Source organism: Glycine max, chromosome 4 (genome assembly GCF_000004515.6).
Source record: "Glycine max cultivar Williams 82 chromosome 4, Glycine_max_v4.0, whole genome shotgun sequence".
Taxonomy (NCBI): domain Eukaryota; kingdom Viridiplantae; phylum Streptophyta; class Magnoliopsida; order Fabales; family Fabaceae; genus Glycine; species Glycine max.
The window spans coordinates 6,777,985-6,802,485 of NC_016091.4; the positions used below are offsets into that span (position 1 = coordinate 6,777,985).

At 31.3% G+C, this 24,501-nt stretch overlaps 2 protein-coding genes and 1 pseudogene across 6 annotated transcripts; all 3 read left to right on the forward strand.

Moving 5' to 3' along the window:
- The first annotated feature begins 3,801 nt into the window (after window positions 1-3,801).
- Window positions 3,802-10,657, forward strand: LOC121174820 (D-amino-acid transaminase, chloroplastic-like; annotated as a pseudogene).
- On the forward strand, window positions 10,607-17,768 carry LOC100805762 (TOM1-like protein 9). Of its 3 annotated transcripts, none has more exons than XM_041014864.1 (10): window positions 10,607-10,811; window positions 12,733-12,811; window positions 13,331-13,429; window positions 13,526-13,639; window positions 13,894-14,054; window positions 15,004-15,085; window positions 15,221-15,306; window positions 15,462-15,659; window positions 16,268-16,749; window positions 17,049-17,768. In XM_041014864.1, the coding sequence occupies exons 1-10, from the start codon at window positions 10,711-10,713 to the stop codon at window positions 17,645-17,647; spliced, it is 2,001 nt and encodes a 666-aa protein (XP_040870798.1). In that variant the 5' UTR covers window positions 10,607-10,710; the 3' UTR covers window positions 17,648-17,768. The 3 variants fall into 3 exon arrangements, with proteins under 3 accessions (XP_040870798.1, XP_040870799.1, XP_040870800.1); XM_041014865.1 differs by lacking the exon at window positions 10,607-10,811 and adding an exon at window positions 12,033-12,635; XM_041014866.1 differs by lacking the exon at window positions 10,607-10,811 and adding an exon at window positions 12,033-12,524.
- A 1,675-nt stretch (window positions 17,769-19,443) lies between these two features.
- LOC100806291 (protein PEROXIN-4) lies at window positions 19,444-23,536 on the forward strand. 3 transcript variants are annotated; one of them, XM_003522651.5, is made up of 6 exons: window positions 19,444-19,714; window positions 19,804-19,841; window positions 20,110-20,229; window positions 20,311-20,439; window positions 22,338-22,467; window positions 23,170-23,536. In XM_003522651.5, exons 2-6 carry the CDS (start codon window positions 19,836-19,838, stop codon window positions 23,256-23,258), a joined length of 474 nt encoding a protein of 157 aa, XP_003522699.1. In that variant the 5' UTR covers window positions 19,444-19,714; window positions 19,804-19,835; the 3' UTR covers window positions 23,259-23,536. The 3 variants fall into 3 exon arrangements, with proteins under 3 accessions (XP_003522699.1, XP_040870801.1, XP_003522698.1); XM_003522650.5 differs by having other exon boundaries at window positions 19,461-19,714; window positions 19,820-19,841; XM_041014867.1 differs by having other exon boundaries at window positions 19,459-19,714; window positions 19,820-20,229.
- Window positions 23,537-24,501: the final 965 nt, after the last annotated feature.

The window sequence follows — 24,501 nt, forward strand, 5'->3', positions numbered from 1 at the left end:
TCAAATTTAAAAATCAAAACGTTTAGAAACACTGGCAATCGATTACAAGTATTGTGTAATCGATTACACAAGTTTAAAATGATTTGAAAATGTTTTATCACAAGTTGTGACTCTTGAAATTTGAAATCTAATGTTTTAAAACATTGGTAATCAATGACATGATTATGGTAATCGATTACAGCTTTGTAAATTAGTTTGAAAAGAATGTTGGCTAGTGGTAATCGATTAGTGCCTTCTGGTAATCTATTACTAGAGAGTAAAACTCTTGGTAAAAGATTTTTCTTTGAAAAATTCTCTTGAATAAAATTGTGCTATTCAATCTTTTCTTTTTAAAAAATCTTTTTATATTTATCTTGATGCTTTTCTTAAAGTTCTTGCATATCTTGAGTCTTCTCTTGAATCTTGATTCTTGATTGAACAACGTATTCTTTGATTCTTGAAACTTGCTTGAATCTTGATTCTTGACTTGAGTCTTTGACATCATCAAAATAAACTTGGAAAGCATTGTTTTCACACCATCGTTGATATAGTACCCTGCATTAGAAGTTATGGTTTGCAAAACCTTCAAGGGTTTCATATTTTTCTTTAAAGGTGGGAATAATTTTTTTCCACTTGTTTTTTCTCAAAGCATTTACCGTCACCACTTGCATAAAGATTAAGTCGACATCCTTGTTTGTAAGGCGTCTTGAATGGTGTGTCAATAGTAACATGTGTTGTTAAATTCAACACCAATTCATAAAGATCATCTATGCTTTTCTTTTTACTCTTTCATATCATCCTGTTCATATTGGAAGAGCATAAAAATTAAGAATGATTTTATTCATATAAAAATTAAACACTATAGAAATAATTTTTGTCACACACTTTGTAAGAAATCTAACAATAAAAAGACAAAATATATCTCATTACTTGATGCTTGATGTGGTCAACCTCTTTAGAATTTGTTTGAGCATGATTTTCACTTGTCATGAATATTTTTTGAACAGGTTGTTGGACATATCTAATTGATATACTTTCAGCGTTTGTAATTTTGTGATCTTTTTTGGGATTTATTTTATCCAAAAATTTCATTGAATTCAATGGATATAAAATCTTGTTAAGAAAAAAAAATACAAAAAGATCATTATAACATATAATATAACTACATAGGAATTTACCTGAAAGATATTGATAATTTAACAACCGGAGTTTTGTTTGGAAGACCTAAACCTCTTTACTTGATCATTTTTAATTTATGTTATCTTCAAGAACAATCATAAAGGACATTTATAAAAGTATAATTATCCAGAATAGAAAATGATAAATACTATATAAAAGTAAATTTCTTTTTTATTCTAAATTATTTAAAAAATAACATTTAATAATAATAAATAATTATTAAAAAAAATAATAAAAACATAACCGCACATAAACAGAAAATTAAAATAATGTAAAATTAAAATAATGAAAAAATAATTACTCTTAATAACTGCAAAATAATATTATAATATATATAATATATTACATATTTAAAATTTAAAATAATAATAATGTTGAGCAATATTATATAATTTTGAAACAAATATAAAATAAATAAAAAACTATTAATGCATATAAATAATATTACTGCACATAAACAACATGTAAAAAGATAACAACAGATAAATGGTTAAAAAAATCAAATATACCAATAAAGATAAAAAAAGTGGTACTTAATTGATGTGTAAAAAGCAAAATAAAACAATTGCATAATGTAAAAATTAAACTTCCTAGAATTTGTAACGTTTTTTAAAATACTACTATCTTATTTTTAAAATATTTGAAAAAAATGGGACGTTACCAAACTCGTCAATTATAAACCGCACCAAAGCAAGCACCTATAACTTATTCTAATAATAAGAAGAATAAAAATATAATTAATAATAATATACTATCAAGTGTCACAATTTTACCTAATAGTAGTATCTTATAAAATGAGTAGAAATTATTATTCTGCATGTTACAGAATTTATATCATTAATTAAGAGTTTAGATATGTTTTTAATCTCTTAAATTTGAAGTTAATTACTTTAAAAAATAAATTATAATTTAGTTATTTGAATATATTTTTTTAAGAAAAATCAAACAATTAAAAAATGTATAATCCTTATACTTTTAAAACACTCAATTTTTTTCCCTAATGAAAATTATTTAAATTATTAAACATAATAAATTTTAACTTTAACAAATTAAAAAAATATATTTAAAACAATCCATTTGAAACACTTAAGTAAACATAACTTTAATGTTTTTTTTTTCGAATGCTTCCAGTCCCTGAATCCAGTTGTGTCCTCTCAGTGTTGTCCTCTCATGCTGCACCTAGAATTGAACCATAGAGATGGTCGAAAGACTCGAAACATAACAGGTTAATGACAAAAAGTGAGAAATAATTTAAGTGTAGCTTGAACAAAAGCAATAATAAAAGGTGCATATGTTCCCGTGTACTAAATTTACTAGTTAATGAAGTAATAAATAAAAAATAATTAAAAGATTGTCAAAACAATTCATTATTACACTAATTGATTTATCTTAATCTATACATTTTCCCGTGTTATGTACTATAGTAGCATAATAACTGAAGTCAACATACTGCTTCGTCAGAAACCAAATAGCCTTCAAGCCGTTGGTATGCTTATATATGACATGCATTCTCTCGTATTGCAAGAAAACAATGTCTTATTGATTTAACGATTAAATTTTTTGACATTATTTATACTTCTAATGTTTTATTACAAAACAAACCAGCAGCTAATTGATCACTCTATTTGGTTGATCATGAATCATGATAACCCTGTATAGCTTCAAATGCAAGAATGCACAATCTGGGCATGAAAATGAGGTTTGAACCCGCAGGATCTGTCCCGATCCGTCCCAATTCTGGCGGGATAATTTAAGTTAACCGAGTCAGATTTGAGTTTTTTTAATTAATTTATAAAAATATTCTTTTATATATATATATATATATATATATATATATATATATATATATATATATATATAACACATTAAAACTTAAAATTATTGGATTAAATTTTATGTTACGGCTGGATTAACTTTTATGTTGTGATTGTTATTTAAAATTATTTTTTTGATTATGTGAAAATTTATATTTTTTATAAAATGAGTAGAAATTATTATTCTATTACTGAATTTATATCATTAATTAAAAGTTTAGATATATTTTTAATCTCTTAAATTTGAAGTTACTTTAAAAAAATAAATTATAATTTAGTTATTTGAATATTTTTTTTGAAAAAAAATCAAACAATTAAAAATAATATATAATCCTTATAAGCATATCTGAGGCGGGAACCCTAACCTGTCGGAAACGGGGAAGGGGGATAAAAATACATCCCGTCGGATTTCGGGGGCGGGAAAACTTGGGCCCGACATGCCTTGCCATGCCCAGCAGAATCTCTCATTTGAGGGACTCGACCACTGCTTTCTTCCACGTGCCTCCATCATACCTTAATTATGTACCAACTTTGATATATCACAGTATTCAAGTTACATGATTTTATGGTTAACAAATATTGATGTTCATAAATCATAACTAACGGGTTTGAGGTTGCAGATTCTAGAACTGAAATATCTGATGTTCCACTTTTGTCTTGTCCAGAGCTCTACCTTTCAACCTCTTCATTAATTTCGCATTGGCAATTTAATTAGCCACACATATAGACATAGTCAAAAAGGTTACTAATGGTTTTTTTTTTTTCTTTTCATTTTTGCATTTATCAGGCCATGGAAAAACTAAAATCATTCAGAGAAAAGGTAAAGGGCAAGCAGCAATTCCTTGCTATGTATTCTAGCATTTTTGGTGGGATAACAACAGACCCTGCCGCTATGGTTATTCCCATAGATGACCACATGGTCCACAGCCCACAGGGACCATGGTGTCTTTGATACTCAGCAATAATGGACGGGTTAGCCATTTCCTCCTCATAATAAGGACACTGTATTCTGAACTCAACATGAGAAGCCCACTTTGTTGCAGAAGATCTCTTAGATCTCAATACTAGTACTTTATGTTGATTTCATATGATGAGTCTTCTGATCTACTACTCTATATGCCATTAAAAATCTTACTTCATCAACAAGCTAGGTATTAGATATATATAGAAAGACGAGCGTTTTGTTTAAAATTTAACAAAACTTACAAAATCATTAATGAAACTATTAAATTAGGAGTACGACTTCTATCCCTCGGCCTAGGATGAATATCCCTACGCCAAAGCCTAACGCCATCCTCAAATATGATATAGCCAGATACCCCATCTGGTACATGACTCGCAAATTGTTTTCGCCAAATAAACTTCGAATAACAATAAGGGTTTATATATATATATATATATACATCAAAGAATTTGTTTAAAAAATTGTATTAGAAAGTATGTGGCTGACATTTAGATATAAAACCACTACTATCCAAAAACATCAAAGGATCCTTGACACCCCAAAGATTAACCTCCCCCACCATCTCAATTATAATATATATATATATATATATATATATATATATATATATATATATATATATATATATATATATATATAAACTTCAAGTGACTAAAACATTATTGATTTCATATCTAACACAAAGTTAATTACAATACAAAGTAGGATTATTATTTATGAATTATGATGTAATAGAAAGTCTCTTATCTCATTTTTTTCTTCTTCTTTCTACCTTTTAAGATGTCAAATGATGTATTATTTTCTGCATGATAGATACCTCTACGAGCTGGATCAACACCTTGACCGCTTCCTAAGATCAGCATCCACGGCCAAAATAAACCCCCATATGATCGTGGAACCACACGAAGAATACTTATCCAAACCGTGAGTGCTTCAAAATGCAGAAACGGAACTCTAAGATATTGGGTCTTAGCAGGACCAGGAGATTTCGACCTATCTCCCTCTGGCTGCCATCCAATCATGTCTTTACGCAATCGCAATACGTGATCCGTCACCAATCAACTTTATGGGAGTTAAAGTTGTGACCTCAAATGTTCCCATTAAGCCTCAGTTTGCAACCACCAAGAGTGTGAATTATCTTCCGAACGTTGGTGCGTTTGTGGCCATTTGGTTTGATAGTGATGGGTTTGTTGCTGAAGGGCCTAGCATGAACGTGGCTTTTGTCTCCAAGGAGAATGAGTTTGTGATGCCTCTACGTGACAACATTCTAAGTGGCTGCACGGCTAAGAGAGTTTTAACCCTTGCCGAGTCTTTGGTTAAAGAGGGTAAGCTTTGTGGGATAAGAATGAAAAATGTGAACGTGGAGGAAGGGAAAAAATGCAGATGAAATGATGCTACTTGGGAGTGGAATTCTTGTTCGATCGCCCTGTTGTGCAGTGGGATGAGCAGATCATTGGATGTGGTCAATACTTTTCATCACTTTTTAATGTGAATTCTAATTGATTCCTAATTTTTTCACCACTTTTTGTACAAATTCTTGAAAATGAAAAGCAAAGTAGAAACAAAATGGTAACTCTTTTGGTATCATTAACAAAAACAGTACTTGTGCTCATTAACTGAATAGACATTTCTTTTCATATATAGATCATTATCTGATGTATAAGACTCGAGTTGCCTAAATGAATAGATACAACTAATAATAAGCTTGGATAGAAAATGTTGTTTTTGTGACTCCTTATTAAGTTGCTATCATAGTGCTTACAATTTTTTTTCCCGACAATTAATAGTTAATATTCTTGGTCTCGGCTTATTTAGTTGTGGGCATTTGACATGCTGTATATTAATCATCAATAGATTTAATGAAGCTTATGTTCTTCTTCTTATTTTTTCATTGTGCATTTCTTGGGTGCATAGACATTTCATCACTCAGTTATATGTAGCATTAGTAAATTAATGTTCTTCCATTTTATGAGTTGATTTGATTTCATTAATCATTTCTTGTAGGTAAAGAAGGCCCTATAAGCCAGACTCTACTGAATCTAGTTGTTGAGGACATGAAATCCACCCTCCCATGCCAGCTGTTGGCACACCTGTTCCTTATTGAGGCAACTTTTTTTTTTTTTTTATTTTTTTTTATTTTATGGCCGAACTAACTATATTCCTCTTGGAAAAATTACATGAGAAAAGTCAGCCAACAAAGATAAACTATAAAAAACTCTATCCTAAACCGTCATAGAATTCTGTGTCTTATGATGAAACTCCAATGCTTTTTGGCATATATATTAGGTCAATATTTGGCCCCACAAGAATAAAATAGTCGGTATAATATTTTTTTATATATATTTCTTGCACTTAAAATAAGAAGTATATGTATAAGGAAGAAAGAATATATGTTTCCAAACTTTCAATCCTAAAATTTCACTTATATATTTTATCATTTCTAAATTATTTTGTTTACTTTATTTTTTAAATAAGTGCTTTTAAATAAAATAAGCAATTTTATTGAGCGGATTCCATTGCAAAGTTATGTTTGAGGCAAAAATAATTTTATCAATGGATCAAGTTTTTATTTTTGTTTATTTTACTTTTATCAATTGAATTTACATTCAAATAATACAAGGAACATTTTTAACTACAAATCAACATATTCATGTACGTAGTTTTCTAATGTATTTGTCTACATTATTTTTATATCCTTTCTCGCGCTGATGAATCTATTTTGTTTGTTTATTTAATATTGACGTTACTGGCATATATATATATATATATATCACAATTAACACACGGAACCAAAAGTATAAAATATAATTTACCTCGAGAATACATTCAAATGGTTACAAATTAGTTAACGTAGCTCGTCTCTTGTTACGGATAAACATTAAGCACAAACTGCTTTTTGTTACAAATTATATTATGCAATTCTGTTTGGCTCAACCTTTTCTTTTAAGGAGAAAAAATTTAAAATTTAGCTGGACCAAACTGCTTTTTGTTACAAAGTTCGAAGTTTAAATTTTGTTGTTTTCATTATACACACAGCCAAAAAAACTAAAAATCATCTTTTTAAAAAATATAATTTAACTCCCTGAAAGTAAATAAAATATATTACTAATTATTGATTAAAAAATAAAGATTGAGATAATATCTAATTTTAAAACTGGTTAACTATTAATCTTTTCATCAATATTTTTTATTCTTTAAAATTTACTTTCTCATTTTAAAAGAGTTAAATTTAAGAAATAAATATTCGAAAACTGGAGTAATATCTTGGGCAAAACAAAGATTGTATAAAGGTATAATCCATAATCAAACATCATCATAACAGAATATTGAATAGTAAAGTAACAATAAACAACTACTTGCATATTATTTTGCCGAGACCTAATATCAATATTGAGAATTTGCGTAGCAAATACTACTATGCAGCATATAATCACAAGACAGGTAGTCTAATTAAAGACAATCGTAAATCAAGTTACAGAATGTAAAACTATTCTAATTTAATTAGAGACATTAAATTCAAATTTTGAGTATATAGTTATATTAAATATTTGAAGATATAAAATGAGTTGGATGATTAAGAGTAAAGAAAAAAGAAAAAAAATCATAGAATTAATCATTTCCACTAATAAAGTTAATATAATTAGTTTGTTGATAAAAATATTAAGTTATTGGTTAATTAATTGCACAGTCTCTTTATTTTAGTTTATGTAATTATATTTTCCACAACCTTTCCAAGACATGCTATTTGCCACTGAAGCACCGACCAAGAGCGTTGTTTATCAGTAGAAATATCCTTAAAAATTCACATGGCGGCGTCCTTTCCATTAGCTGGCCGGTTTGCCTGCTGAGCGAGGGCACCAAAATGACGATGGCAATAGCGACATGATGGAGCCACCAATGTAAAGTAGTTGACAGAAATTATGATCGTTGTGTGATAACTTTGGCAATTTTTGGTGTAGAATTCTAACCATACTCTATCACTACAATTTATCTACAAACTAGATAGTACATTTATCTAGATTTTTTTTAAAAAATTATTATCACAAGATTTGTGGGATGTTTATAATCTGCAGTAAAAAAAAAAGAGGATGTTTATAATCTAAATATGTTAATTTGTGGTGTTTTTACATCAATTTTTTTGTGGTTTTTCAGGGGATTAGGCGTAAATTATAATTAACGTACATAAATCTCATCAAATTTCATTATATAAAACAGTCTTAACAAGTGAATGGTCTGTACTCAATTTTCTTAATTAAAATGTAAGATTGAAGTTTTGTATATAAAAAAAATTATTAGGAGAATTTTTTTATATTAAAAGTAATTAATTAAATTTTTTAACAAGTAAGAAATATACAAAATAAATACAATTCATTCGATACTGAGGTTTCTTATCCTAGCAGAGAATATACGCTTGGCTATGGTCGATGGTTATCTCTAAGCCGATTTGCTTTGAAAGAGGTGATCGTATCTGTTTTCTTCTAAAAAAAGGTACAGTATGTTTTCTTCGTGACAGTTGCATTGTCTTAATCATATGGTAAGTTTTGCTTAATGATTACGGTGATTCATGACATGTTATGAAGGTTGACTTCGAAAAAGTTGTTGTAACTTGAGGTAAATATGAAAATTATTTATTCCAAAAAAAGTGTTTGAAATATGAGTAATAAATGTTTGATTTTGCTCATTATAGAACATCAAAGGAAGAGAATTTGAACTAGCTTTCGAGTGTCAAAGCCATTGATGTTTTCCGGTGGAGAAAATAATGGAAGTACTTTGCCTTAATTTATAGGACAAAACCTTTGATTAATTTGCTTTCTGTGGTGCATTTGACGAAACTAACCGGAAACTTATAAACTAAAATTAAGAGTTAAAAAGTTAATTTTTTTAAGAGGTGGTTAATTAAATTGAAATTATTTAGTGAAATTAGTTATTAAGTTAACGGATAACTACAAAATAATATATGATATATGATGTATGATTATATATGCAATATATCAAATGAGAACTTTGTTTATTCATAATAATGAGGACTTTTTTATTACGAAAAATCAGAATGGTAAATATATATCATTAAATCGCATTTAAATAGTTGAGATTAAAAGAAGAAAAATATACATACTTTTTTAAGTTATCATATGATTGATAATTTTTAATTTTGATTATTTATGTATCATTATGTGTTTCAGATTTATGATAAAAAAATTTCACTTATACGTCAGGTACATGGATATATCACTTTCCATGTTTGAATTTATTTATAATAGTTCATCATCTTAAAAATTAGAGCAATAAATCTTAAATTTCATATTACAAAGGAACGATGAAAATTTGATTATTTTGCTTAACTGTTCTCAAGTATATCAATATATTACTTTTGAAACAAATGGGCAATTGACCGCTCAATGTTGTTGTTTTTTTTTTTTTTTTTTTTTTTGTGATGTGCTTCCTCTTGTTCACAAAAAACTTATAATATTATTTTAAATAATTTTTTAATGTTTGAATAATTTTTAATAATACAGTACCATTTTAAAAAGAATAATTATTTTTCTTTATAAAATGAAAAAAGTGAAAAAAGGTTTCAAGTAAATTAGTGCTGGTAAAATATGGAAAAGCAAAATAAGAAGTTAGTAATTTCTAAAATAAAACACTTTGTTAAAGGCTTTGTTTCGATGGAGAGAAGATAAGAAAGGGGAATGAAATAAATTTCTCTCTTATTAGTGAATTTGTAAAAGTTATCTTATTTTAATTTATGTATATACAATGTGTAAAAAATTATATATTATTATCTAACTATAACATATTTATTATGTATAATAAATTTATTAATTTTTATAATAATTATTTTAAAAATCATATTAATAACGAATTATGATTGAAGTTAAAAGTGATTTATACTATCAAGAAATTTTATCAATGCTTAATCTCTACGCGAAAAATATATTTATAGAGTTTTTTTCTTATAATTACACTTTTTTCATCTTAGTATGATAAATTTAATCATTACACTTTTATTTTTGTTTACTAGTATAACTATGTTTTGAGAAGTTTATTCAAATATTATAAAATTTATGTAAGAAAATAAGCTAAAATTTACTTAGAAATGGTTGTGTATCGGATTGACTTGTTTTATTTGGCTGAAATCAAATTATTAATTAAATAAACTTACTGTATTAAAATAGCTTGTCAAATATATATATATATATATTATTTATTTTCAATTTTGTTACATTGTTTTTTTTTTCTGGCCACTGCATTGTGTTTTGATATGTATAAAAACTAATTTATTTATTTTTCTATATGGATTGAAAAGAAAAAAAAGTGTTACCAAATGTTTTTTTAGGCCTAATGTGACTTTGATTCATTACGTAGTTATTTTGTTTTGGTTGAAATACAGGAAAAAAAGGGTAAAGATTTGGTTGAAATATTTTCTTAATAAAATGATAAAAATATGATTAAATTTTGATTCAGTTTCCTATTTTACGGTTTTGCGGAAACAACGTCCGCATTTATATTAAAATCCTGTTTGACTGCATATGATGCAAATCTTGTTTCTGGACTGTTACCAGGTGACGATGTGGCATAGCCTTCACACTACCACGTGCACTCCAATTATTGGTCCCTTATTTCTCATTCCAATTCTACCCCTACTTTACCTCAACGGAATTCATTCAGCGACGTAGTAGCAGCAACCTTTGTTATTGTTGTTGGAGACCGTTACTTATAATATCTCTCTGTGCTATCGCCAGAATCGCTCTTTCATCTCGCCGGCGAGAGGCCATGGTGAATCCCTTGGTGGAACGTGCCACGAGCAGCATGCTCGTGGGCCCTGATTGGGCCTTGAACATGGAGATCTGTGACATACTCAATCGTGACCTTGGGTGCGTATACCTTCGGATTTTCGCGGCTTTTTCTTTTTTTGACGTAATCGAGAGTGCACGTGTTTTTTTATGCGCCATTTTCTTCTTCTTTCTCCTCGTTGTGTGTTTTGATCGAACAGTTCGTTTTTGTTTCTGCGGTTTATGGCGGAATTGTTGCGGACAAAAATGCACGAGTGAGATTTCTTTGGTTTTATGTTATGGATTAATTCTGACGATGGTAGCTGGGTTATGGAGTGGAGTTAGTGTCGATGGATGAAGATTGGCGTTTCCTAATTCCTTCTGCGTTTCTTATACTCTTATTTGTTTCATGATGATGATATTGATGGTTGTGATTTCACTTTTTTCATTGTTTTATTAACTGAAACAGCAATGGAACAGAGAAAATTTGAAATAAGGTATTTCAAATTCGAGCCAGAGGCTGGGCTTGAGTTTTTACTTTTTGAATTGGTGATATTGGGGATTGAGTGATGTTGTTCCATTGATCAATTAGGGAATAGGGATAGTAGATGGCTATTATGGATTATACTAATTCGTGCATGATCCACTTGTTTATGCTGATGCTTGTGATGTCTAATTAGCTTCTGGTCACTATAAGTTGCCAGTTCCTTTCTATAGGACATTATGAGCCTTCTAGGAGCTAATACTTATGTTTGTGTCCATTAGGTTAAGTTTCATAATTTGGAAATCTTATATCTGATTATAGTATTTATTGTTTCCAAGAGATTGTGAGTTGTTTCAGTCTTTTGCTAATGGGAAAAAATGGTGGAACATCTTATTTTATTTCTTTATTTACGTTTCTATGCATTTCTGAGTTTATACAGTTTGGAATTAGAATTTTTAGGAGTGTTTGATTTGGTTATTTTCTGTTTTCATTTTTATTTTTATTGGAAATAGAAAATGATGATTGAAATACGTTTAATTAGATCATTGAAAATGAAAATATTTTCTGAAAACAATAAAATCTTGTTTTAAAAATCTTATTTTAAGTAAAATAAAAACAGTGACAAAAAATATAATTTTAAATAAATCTTAAAATATATTTCTTTTTGAAAACATATTTTTAATGTATTTTTAGTATTTTTATTTCTTAAAAAAAGAAAACAAAAAATAAAACTAAACATATTTTCAAAATTTTAATATTTTAAAAAAAAAATAATTTTAAAAAAATAACAAAAATGAAAATGCAAATCAAAATTATTTTTTTAATGGATATTGTCTGGGGTGGTTCAGAACGGGGTATGTATATTCGTGCTCAGATCAATTCCGCTCTTGATGGCGAGTGGCTTCAAGAAGGTTGGACATGGCAGAGCACCATGAAGGTGGTGCAGTGCCTGTAAAGACTCTAATGCTCGAATTAAAGAGTGATTCTGGCTGAGTAACAATATATATTGAATCTAAGATCTTACTAGTAAAGGGGAGGAGTCACATATTTATAGGTGAAGATGGTGGGTTTCGGATGCGTTATAGTTACCAAATCCAGTGGGTTGGGGGTGATAGACAGCCATATTTCGGCGATAAAGATGGGGGACTAATGTTGTCCTAGTTAAGATCAACGATCAGGGGCCATCTAGAGGTTCTTATATGACAAGGCGTAACTCATGTTGTTGCGTGGGCAATACCTCATAAATGCAATCTGTACCTTCCTGCGTACCATGTGCTGGAATGAATCCTCTAGATGATCCGTAGTGAGATGTTTGCTTGAGCCAACTAGAGGTCGGGTTTCCAGGTTCCTTCTGTCTTAACTGAGGCATTGTATCTCGATTGTGGGGGACATCTGCGTGGGGCCCACCGATTTATGCTTATCTGGGATGGGCTGGAACATATGTAAATGTTTAACTGGAATATTATGTATAAAAGTATAATTTTGTTTCCTGGTTTGTCTTTGAGAGTTTGCTAACTCAGTTTGGTTATGATTTATCAGGCAAGCAAAGGATGTTGTTAAAGGTATAAAGAAGCGGATTGGAAGTAAAGTTCCTAGAGTTCAAATTCTTGCACTGACGGTAAGCTCTCTGCTTGTCTGAAATAGACATTTCCTTAATATATTTAAGGAATAATAGATGCAACATTCCACAACTACCATATATGCCTGTGGATTAAATAAAAAAATTATTAGAAGAGAAGAAACTAACTTATTTGATTCCTTGGATTAATCTTTTCAATGTTGATTGATAAATAGCTGGAGTAAAGTCAATACAAGATTTTGTTATCTATTGACTATTAGTGTGCCATTTTCTTTTTGATGTTTGAAATAGAAGTTTTTTCTCTGAACTAGTTTGGAGTAAAGTCAGTAGTGTGATTTATATGGAAATTGAATGTTCCATAATGCAGTTGCTGTTCCTTGTTCAGATTGCCTGGATGTTTTAGTTCATTACTTCCGTCTGAGAATACCTTAGATCTGTATAAATTAGGTTTGCTCAGACAGGGAGGATTCTGTCTAGTCTGTGTATAAAGAAAATTTCTGTATCATCTTTAATAATTGAGAAAGCTCATTTGTTTTCCATTTGACTGCTATATTTTAGCTGCTGGAGACAATCATAAAGAATTGTGGGGACATTGTCCACATGCATGTTGCCGAGAGAGATGTTCTTCATGAGATGGTGAAAATAGTAAAGAAGAAGGTATTGATATTTCTTGGATGTTTTCATAGCCTTCCTATTTTATACCTGATTTCATCATGAAAAATATGTTTATCATATTTATCACGCAAATTGTAGCCTGATTATCATGTCAGAGAGAAGATATTGATTCTTATAGATACTTGGCAAGAAGCTTTTGGAGGGTCAAGGGCAAGATATCCACAGTATTATGCAGCATACCAGGAGCTTTTGGTATGTTAATCAAGTTATTTGCATTGAGATTTTTTTACCAAGTATTTCATCGCCACTCATTACAAACAGGAAAGATACAGTTCTTAAAAGAAGCATTTGCCACTTTTCTTTTGGACATAATGCTCATCATCTGATTGCTTATATGGGTTTTTTGACTTTGAATGTTGATGGTTACACTCAGTATTTTCATAAATTTTTTAAATTTAATTTGTTTATCTATTCCTTTTGTTCTATAAAGGATTTGTTTGTTTCAGCATGCTGGCACAGCATTCCCTCAGAGGTATGAGCAATCTACACCTGTATTTACACCGCTACAAACACAGCCATTGTCATCATACCCTCAAAATATACGAGACACTGTTGCTCGGCAAGACACAGCTGAGTCCTCAGTGGAGTCTGAGTTTCCAGCCCTAAGGTATATTTCTATCTCTTTTCTTGTCATCATGTATAAGGAAGTTGACTTCATTGTTGATAACTTGATATTGATGGATACTTATCTCTTGGCTTCTAATTCGATGCTATCTTCAGATTTTTCTTTGATGGAATGTGTTAATTATATTTGTCCCTAAATATAAGACTCTTTTGAATTTGTTTGTCTGTAAGACTTTTTTCAAATTGCCTCTTGCAGTAATTATTTTTTCACCAAAATACTGTTAAATTCATTATCTCTCTTATGAGGATTGGAGAAGATGACCAACACACATTAATTAATTAGATAGAAAATCATTAAGTGGAAAGAATGAGATGATGAGTCCCAATAGTTTTAAGGGTAATTTTAGAAAAATAATATAAATTGTTAACAAATTTAATGCTACTAACTAACTAAACCAACTTTCTTAAAGGATGTAAATTAGTTAAAAGAGTATTATTTTTAGGAACGGAGGTGGTATAAATCTGGTATAGTTCAGTGCCATAACCATATCTATTACCAATCTAGGTTTTCTTTGTAGCTCAGATGTCACATTTTGAAGCCATGTGTTGTTTCTTTTATAAATAGCCTTGGTACTGTTTTTATCAATTAAGATGGTTGTTGCATCATCTTTCATTTGATACTTGCTTTTTAAAGTAATTGAAAGCATTTAATAGGGTGTACTAAATGCTCCCTAACTAGTGTCCTTAGGGTGCTTGTTAGCATGACCCTATTCTTTTTTATTTAGAGAATTTCATGTGGGTCTCGCAAAACAGAAACTAGAGAGTGGGCCAAGGTTTTTCAATGGGACTCATAAAATATACCCAATAATAGAGTGTATATTGTCATCATTTCTCTAATTACTATTATGTTGATGGCAAAATTAGGCTACATGGTACAGACTACCGTCAATAATCATGCATTGATTTGTTTTGATTGAACTTTCTATTGCCAGTTTGTCCGAAATTCAGAATGCACGTGGTATTATGGATGTTCTTGCAGAAATGCTCAATGCATTAGACCCTGGTAACAAAGAAGTAAGTTGTTCAATCCAAACTTTCAAATTATGATGTAAATGAATAAAAATATTTTGTGAAGCTTAAGGTTTTTATCAACAGAACTACTGATTCTATTGAATATATGACATTTCATTTATGACCTTCTATTTTCAGGGGCTTCAGCAGGAAGTTATTGTTGATTTAGTGGAGCAATGTCGAACATACAAGCAGAGAGTGGTGCACCTTGTTAATTCAACTTCGTAAGGCCTTGTTCCCTTTTCATTACGATGTAATTATTGTCATATTATATATTCTTTACATGTTTGATTCATGTTAACTCTACTCTCAATAAATTTTCTTCTTTTAATCCAAACCAAAAACCATTAATCATGAATGATTTTGTGTACTTTTACAGGGATGAGTCACTGCTTTGCCAAGGCCTAGCTCTGAATGATGATCTGCAGCGTGTCCTGGCCAAGCATGAATCCATTGCTTCAGGAACTTCTGCTCAAAATCATACTGAGAAACCGAAGCCTGTTCCTACTGGAGCACTTGTAGATGTTGATGGTCCTTTGGTTGATATTGGAGACACAAGTAAACAAACAGATGTGAGGTTGTCAATTGTCTATTGTTGTTCTGCACTACTGCTCTGCATTCATTGGCATATGATTTTATGAGTCCTACCCAATGAAAATTCAAATAATTCCTTTTATACCCGATTGGAATCCATGTATTTCATTACCATTTGGTATGTTTGACCCAGTAAATTTTATAATTCAAAATAAATTCTAAACTTTGTGCCAATGGAACCCTGGAAACCTGTTTGTATTGTTTCTAGTGGAATGGTGTCTTTGCTGTTAGGAGTCATATTGAAGATGAATTTTTGCTGTAAGCTTTAAAGCTAACCTTTGTGAATTTTTGTGCTATTATTTTATCTCGGATGCTTTAGTTTTTTGTCATTCTTGGGAGTTGGGAGTGTAATATGCCATCTTCAGAAGTTTCCATCAACGTGTTTTGCTTCATATATTGGTAATGGTTGTTGAATCTCTTGTCTTTGTTGAACTAAGTAATAAGCCTAGATTTGGCTGCAGACTTGCTTATGTTATTTACTCATGTATAAACATGCAGAAACAGATTGGTGTATGAAATTAATTCCAAGTTGACTTAACCTGTCTGGTGTCTTCTGGTTTTATGGCTTTTCATCTTAATATATTTTTGCAGATCGTCTTCTAGTGCTGAAGCTGGGTCGCAAACATTAAATCAGCTAATGCTTCCTGCCCCCCCAACATCAAATGGATCAGCCCCCCCTGCAAAGGTTGATCCCAAAGTGGACCTACTCAGTGGTGACGACTATAACTCACCAAAAGCAGAGACTTCACTTGCTCTTGTTCCTCTTGGAGAACAGCAGCCAGCCAGCCCTATGTCTCAACAGAATGCCCTTGTTCTTTTTGATATGTTTTCTAATGGAAGCAATGCACCTATTTCTGTTAATACCCAGCCAATTAATATTGTTGGCCAAACCAGTCCGTTAGCTCCTCAATTTCAACAACAGACTTTCATATCTCAAGGGGTGTTTTACCCCAACGGAAGTGTGCCAAATGTGGGGTCACCTCGGTATGAGCAATCACCTTTTGTGCAGAGCACAGGTCCTTCCTGGAATGGCCAGGTTGCGCAACAGCAACAGCCTCTTTCACCAGTTTATGGTGCACTTTATGCTTCTTTATTGTGTTTAATTCCTGTTTGACTCAAATCCTTTTGCAATTGCATTCTCTTCTTTTTAGCAGTTGCTGTGATGAATTTTGATTTCTGATCCCTGATTGCTGCTTTTAAGTTGGTTCATGGCAAATTCATAGGTCTTCAACGTTTTCTTTCCCAACTGACAGGCTGTAATTTGCTGGGTTGGTGACTGATTGGATTAGGGAGAATGTCAATGTATAGCATTTGTGCTCTCTTATTTGGGATTTTTTGCATCATTCACCCTTTTTTATTTTCTGGTTTACAGGTACAGCAAGTGGTGGATCATTTCCGCCACCACCCTGGGAAGCACAATCTACAGACAATGATAGTCCAGTAGCAGGCAGTCAATACCCACAACCACTGCAAGTCACTCAAATGGTTATGACGCGTTTACAAAGCGGTGCACATCCTCAGGGACCTCAAGCAATGGGGCATGACCAAGCTGTTGGAATGTATATGCAGCCAAATGCTGTCCATATGTCAACCATCAATAACCATGTTCAAAGCAATCAATTAGGCTTGTACCCGCAAAATATTCAGGGTGTTGCTGGTTCCTATATGGATATGGTTTCACATCAAATGCATAATAGTCCTGTGGCTTCCATGTATCCTCAACAGATGTATGGCAACCAATTCGGAGGATATGGCTATGGTCAGCAACCAAGGGTTCAGTATGTTGAGCAGCAAATGTATGGTTTATCTGTCAGAGATGATGGTGCTCTGAGAAATTCTAACCAGGTTTCTTCTACATCCTATGTGCCACCGGGGAAGCCTTCCAAGCCAGAAGATGAGTTATTTGGGGACCTTGTTAACATGGCAAAAGTGAAACCAAAATTTACTCCTGATCCAACTGGTAGCATGTAAAACTGTGATTGGGTTTGCATTTTTCACCTGTTTGCTAAATCTTTTCCTTTTTTTTCTTCATTCTTTTCATTTTAGTTTTACATATATTAAAATATAATAATATATGTACATTATTTATTGTTATTGCTCCATATAGTGTTGCTTGTTTGGCAATTGGCAATAAATTATGTACATTTTTCTAGAGAAAATACTGAACATAGGGAGAAAAATAGAGATAACATCCTATGGGTTGAACTGAAGTTTGTGCTCCCTAAGTGAAATTACGTGAAATATATTTCACGCAATATTTCTATTCCCTAATTTCTCGCCTGCATTTTTAAAGGAAAAGAGGAGTTAACCCTACATGCTGACTGAAATGTGGAGAAAAGCATGCCTTGCACAACAATGAATATTGAGTCGAATAGAAAATTTTTAGTAGGGATTGTGGCTGCAGTAACTAACGGATGATGGGTCTGGTCTTGCTGAAGATGTGGAGTGTGAGAAGAGAGAAATAAATATTTTTTGAATTTGATTTAGTTAGTTTTCCATCCAGCATAATGGTCTTATTTATATTGAAGAATATTACAGAGTTAATTAATTCCAAAATGATTTACAACACAAACAATTAAGATACCACTACTTTTTAAGTATCTAGACAACATGGAAAATTAAATAGGTTTAAATTACACTTTTGTTCTTATTTAACCCGTGATTTTGGTCACCTTTTTAAATGGGCGAATTTAGTTTCCTAATTTCAAAAATTTAGTACTTGACTTAAACATGATGGGTTGACATTGGCATGGACGGTTGACGTGATGCTCTATGCTAACATGGACAACTGATGATAATGCTACCGAGACACTGATATGGTACTAACGTGGGTAGCTTAGGTGTCATTGACGTGTAAGTTGTAACATTGGAAATTTAGAAAATGATAAAAGTGCAGGGGTGAGAGTTGAGACTCGATTACATCACCTCTCCAACAACTATTAAACTATTTTGCTTATTCGATTTAAAATATTTTATATTTTATATATAATATTATTTCTGCACGAGTTTATTATACTTTTGATTTCTTAAGTATCATAATTGTGTGAAATTATTTTTTATTTAATATTAAATATTTATTATTGTAATTTATAAACTAAAAAATAACATAAAAATCATAATAATATAAATAATATTATATGAGTAATGGGATGAAATAGGAATAGAAAGATAAGAAGAAAATGAAAAACAAAAGAAGATGAAAGAGAGAATAAGTGTATTTTATAATTATTGTATGAAAAATAAGTTAAAATGCTAAACATATTTATTAAATAGTTTTAATTTAATTATATAAATTTATAAATTACAATTTTTTTGTTAAATTAAATAAATTTATTTACATACAGATAAATTATTAAATTATATCATTATTAAATATTTTCATTTTTATTTTATGTAATTTTTATATATATATATATTTTATTATACACACAAATATAATAATTATCCTATAGAATCAAATAATAATAAATTATTTTAAATCATTAATGCATAATCATTAAACTTATTTTATTAATTATTTTATCATATTGATTTTAATGTTTTTCATTCAATAAATATAAACATATATGGGTGTGTTGTTGACATTTATCCAAACTAATCTAATTATGAGAATGTTAGCAATACATTTTTTATCAAAACTTTTTTGTTTGATCACACTGTATTGGAGAAAGACGAAGTGAGGTTTATTAAAATTAGTAATTTTTGGCCAATCATAAAAATATATTTTAAAAAACTAGTATTAAAGAATGTGTTTGAGTGTTTGTACCATTTCTAACCAGGACGCTCTAATCTCATAAGGAAATATTACTGATTAGTTCCCATCGGTGTTGGTAACTAAAGGCTTCATTGAATCTCAGCGGGGGGAAAAAAACGCGGGTGCCAACTGTGCTATAGAGACTATCATCTTCTTGGTGGGTCCACTGTTCTAGGGTTTGCACAGTTCCATTTTACTTTTCATTTCCGATCCATAATTGTCCCAACGCGATACACCAATTCTTCCTTCCTTTCATCTCGTGAAATCCAAAGAGTTGCGACACGGTACCATTCTTTGTTCCTTGAAATTTGTTTACGGTTTCTCAATTTTGTTCACACAAACGTATAGTGAAATATATCTCTTAAAACTGCAGTTAAATTGTTTTCCAGGTTGCGCATATCCAGCATGCAGGTTCGTTGCCACTCACTATTGTTCTGTTTTAATTTTTTATTATTATTTTTTGTTAAGAGTTGATGCGATGGACGCAATTGTCTTATGGGTCATGAATCTGAATGGATGTAACTGTTATGTTGTGGGTTATCTTTAGGACTAGGTGTTTTGAATTATTAACTTTGCAAGGTGGTGGTTTGTTCCTGATTTTGATGCCTTCTCTTGCAATTGTATTGAGGTTGATTCTTCAATAAGGCCATTTTGGCTTTGGATTGTGTCTTTCATGCAGGCATCGCGGGCAAGGCTGTTCAAGGAGTACAAAGAGGTGCAGCGGGAAAAGGCTGTTGATCTTGATATTCAACTAGTTTGTGATGATTCAAACATTTTTAAATGGACCGCTCTTATCAAGGTATGCTAACTAAGGCTTGTCAATTACAACTTGTTGGTGATGATTCTGAAATTTGCTCTGGTTTGTTTTGTTCACAATTAGGGACCCTCTGAGACTCCTTATGAGGGTGGTGTGTTCCAGCTTGCGTTTTCTGTTCCGGAGCAGTATCCTCTACAGCCACCTCAAGTCCGGTTTTTGACTAAAATATTTCACCCAAATGTGCATTTTAAGGTAGGATGGATCCCCATGTAAACTGTATGATTTCTGAAGAGAGTTATATTATCCTAATTTATTTCACAATTCTCTCTGAAGAATGGTTTCTGATTTTTTTAAAGTGATGCACAGTTTAAAAAAGTATCTGTGTCTGTTTTGTGAATGGAATTAGAATTATTGTTTCAAAATTGTAATTGCAATTCCAATATTGATTGGTTTGGAGAATTATATATCCTATGTTTGGATTGTGTAAGGAATTAGAGCTTAGAATTATTATTCTAAGTTGAATTTCAATTCCATTTCGACACCTTCATTTTAAATGGGTGGTAGTTATGGGTAGGATTATGTCGTCCTCAGGTGGCAGTGGTGACGGTGGGCAAAGGGATGGTGGCAGTAATGGTGAAGGGGTGGCGGCAGTAGTGGCAATGGAGGTGACAACAATGGTGATTGGTGATGATAGCGGCTGTGGCAATGGTGGCAGGGATAATGGGGCGGGGTGGTGGTAGTGGCGGCGGCAATGGCTATGGCACTGGTGGCAACAACAGAGGTGGTGTGAGGGTGAGGTTGGGGCTGTGGGGCAAGGGTGGTGGCAGTTGTGATGGATAGCAGTGGCAAAAATTGGTGGTAGGAGTTGTGATGGTGGGGGTGGCAATGACAGTGGTGGTAGCAGGAGGCATAGTTACTAGAATCCTACAATTCATGATTCAAATCCTATGATTTGATACCATTTGGCTACCTATTGATTTGCATCATAAGATGAATCTCAAATGACTTTGTATTTTTGGTACATGAATGAATCTGTGCAATTTTGTATCATTGATACAAATCGCATGATTCATTATTATTATTTTTGTTTACTTTCACTAATTGTCATGATTTTTTTTTGAAAATCATATAAGTTTAAATTGTTAAATGAGAAGGAATTGAAGTAGCACTTTTGAACTTACTTATTTGATTATTCCTCTACTTTAGTTGTCATCCAATCGTTCATTGCATGCACTTTATTTGGCTATTTCATTGCTGTGTTTCTATTCTTCTAAAATAAAAGCTTCCCAAACTCATATATAACTAATAATTTTGTTTTATAAGACTTATGGTTAAGTTTTATCTATTTCTGGTTTAAAATTACCACATTGAACACCATATATCATCTATATGATATATTTGAAATAACTTTTTGTTGTCTTGGAATCTTACTATTCGATACAAATTAAGATTCATGATTCAAAAATAAGCTTGGTGATTCACAATTTGATTCTTGATTTGATAACTTTGCCGGGAGAAACAAAGACAGGGAGAACAACTGAATAGTGAGAATGAGGTTAGGAATTGTAATTCAGAGGGCAGAGATTAGAAATTGAGAATTGTTAGCTTTAACTATTAATTTTATTAGAATTCCATTGAATTGAACATTCTAGATGAACTTAAAAATGTCATAATTCCAATTCCAAGCCGCAACTCAATGTCTGATTCTGTGCATCTAACAGACACAAATAGTTGTTTGCATGGGGAATGATGGAATTATATATCCTGGTAGCAGCCCTGCTATGAATTATCAATGTTGAAATGAAATAATTTCTATCACTTTTATTATAGATATACTTAGTGCTTATGTATGATGTTTGAAAATGATGAATGTTTGTGCTTGGTGTCAGTTTGAAAATGATTACCTTCTCAATGGTGGAAAGTGCAATAATGTCAACAATTTATGGAAGGCTGATAAGTAAATGAAACCTAAGCTGTATGCCTACTATTAGCCCCTTTCAGTTTCATAAGGAACTCATTGAAAATTGGAAGTCTTTGATTTGAGTTTGATTGCCTGTTCTTTATAAGTTGATGGATAACATTTTTCTCTTAGATTTGGAGTTCTTGACAATTTTTCATGACAATTGTTTAAACATCTAGTAATTTTCCAGACTGGGGAGATTTGCCTAGATATCTTGAAAAATGCTTGGAGCCCCGCTTGGACACTTCAATCTGTCTGTAGGGCTATAATTGCGTTGATGGCCCATCCAGAACCTGACAGCCCACTGAATTGTGATTCAGGTTGTTTAACTTTTTCCACTTTATATTGTTTTCTCATTTGTCTCTAGTTGCATGGAATCAAAAGAAAGAATGCAAGAAAAAGAAACTTGAATTCATATGATACTCTTTCATATTATATACTTTACCTCATTATGGATGATCAAATTGAAGCTGGATTTGAGGATTGAGGAAATGCCAAAGATACGCCAATTAACTATTTTATACAACCACATGCTTATCGATCGTGCTTGAGAGAATGGATGGGGAGGTGGTGCTATAGAATCTGGTGTTTCATTTGTTGTCTTTAACTGTGTGTGATGGTTGAATTTACATATATATTTCTAGATTTTTGTTGTTGATTATAAAACTATCTACAATAAAATTTTGATATTGTTGGGAAAATAAAGAACTTCAAATCCTTACGCCGTCAGCCCATTCCAAATCTATGCCCTCATCCCTTTTTTCTTAATGAAAGGTTTAATACTACTCATTTGGTCCCTACACCTAAAAACCACTCGTTTTAGTCTTTACACATACACTCTTTATTTCCAAAATTGTAGGGACTAAAAGGATTAAAGTGCATTTGTGGGGGGACTAAAGTGAGTTAAAAAATGTGTAAGGACTAAAACAAATAGTTTCTAGGTGTAGGGACTGAAACATAAAGATTGTGCATGTACGAAAGGAGACCTTTTTTCAGCCACTTATATTCATTTGTTGTTATAGGCAATCTTCTGCGTTCAGGGGATGTTAGAGGGTACCAATCCATGGCAAGAATGTACACGAGACTCGCGGCTATGCCAAAGAAAGGCTGAATGATTTTAGATAACTTGTTTCCTATGTTAGTCTAGGCAACAAGTTAGCAGTAGATACATCAGTTCTGTGTTCCAATCTTAATTTGTTTGAAATGTATACATTTTAAGACATGATATTAATTGTTTGATGATTTGTATTAAAGTAGTGACTTGTACACAATGTACAAAGTGTTGGTGTGACCTCGCATATCTGGATTCGTGCCAGAATGATCTCAAATATTCAAATAATCCTTGATTGCTTCAGTTTTATGAAATCCATATCTTGAGGTTGCATTCAATAATTTGAGTTCGTAGTAAACAGCCTCTTTGCATATGCAAGGGTAAGGCTGCGTACAATATTCCTCCTCCATACCTTCGCATAGCGAAGAGCCTATGGGTAATGGGGTACGAAGTAAGTAGTAGCATATTGTGCTGTGCAATTTCTTTAATGGCTTGACTGATCCTATATATTTCACGATCTAATTTTTGTTTTCTTTTGGTGGAAGTCTTTTACTTCTTCCTTGTGGACTAGCCATTTGAATATAACTGGGACTGGGATTCATTTATATCTGATGGCTGTGATCTAGGAGGAAGAAGCTTCTTGGGGATCATTGCAACTAATCATGTCTTTTAAGCATGTGATTAGGGGTTTGATTTTCAGTCTTAGTGTATTTAGTATCTAGAAACATTAGGGTGTGTTTGGTTTGGATTTTCATTTTTTATTTTCATTTCTTGTTTTCATTTTTTGAAAACTGTTTTTATTTTTAAAAGATTAGAATTCTGAAAATATGTTTGGTTTGATTTGTTTTCTATTTTTAGGAAATAAAAACACTGAAAATTTATGATATATTGACTTCTTGTCTTTTTTGTATTTTTAAATTTGCTTAAAATTACATTCATTGTTATCTCATTTTCATTTTACCCAAAATGAGATTCATGTTTTCAATTGAAAACACTGAAAACGAAATTTTGTTGTTTTCATTTTTTGGTTGTTTTCTATTTTTATTTTTACTGAAAATGTTTTCAAAAATTCAATCAAACACATTTTTATCATCATTTTTGATTTTCAATGAAAATAAACACAGAAGATAGGCAAATCAAACACCTCCTTAGTTTCTCACTTTTAATTGGGATATGTTTTGGATTCACTAAAAAAATCATTTTAGATTAATAATTTATTGATTTTGGTTCCATCTTATACCGCAAATTGGTAGGGAGGGGGAGACAAAAATAAAGAGATTAGATGGAATCCATTTCATCATAA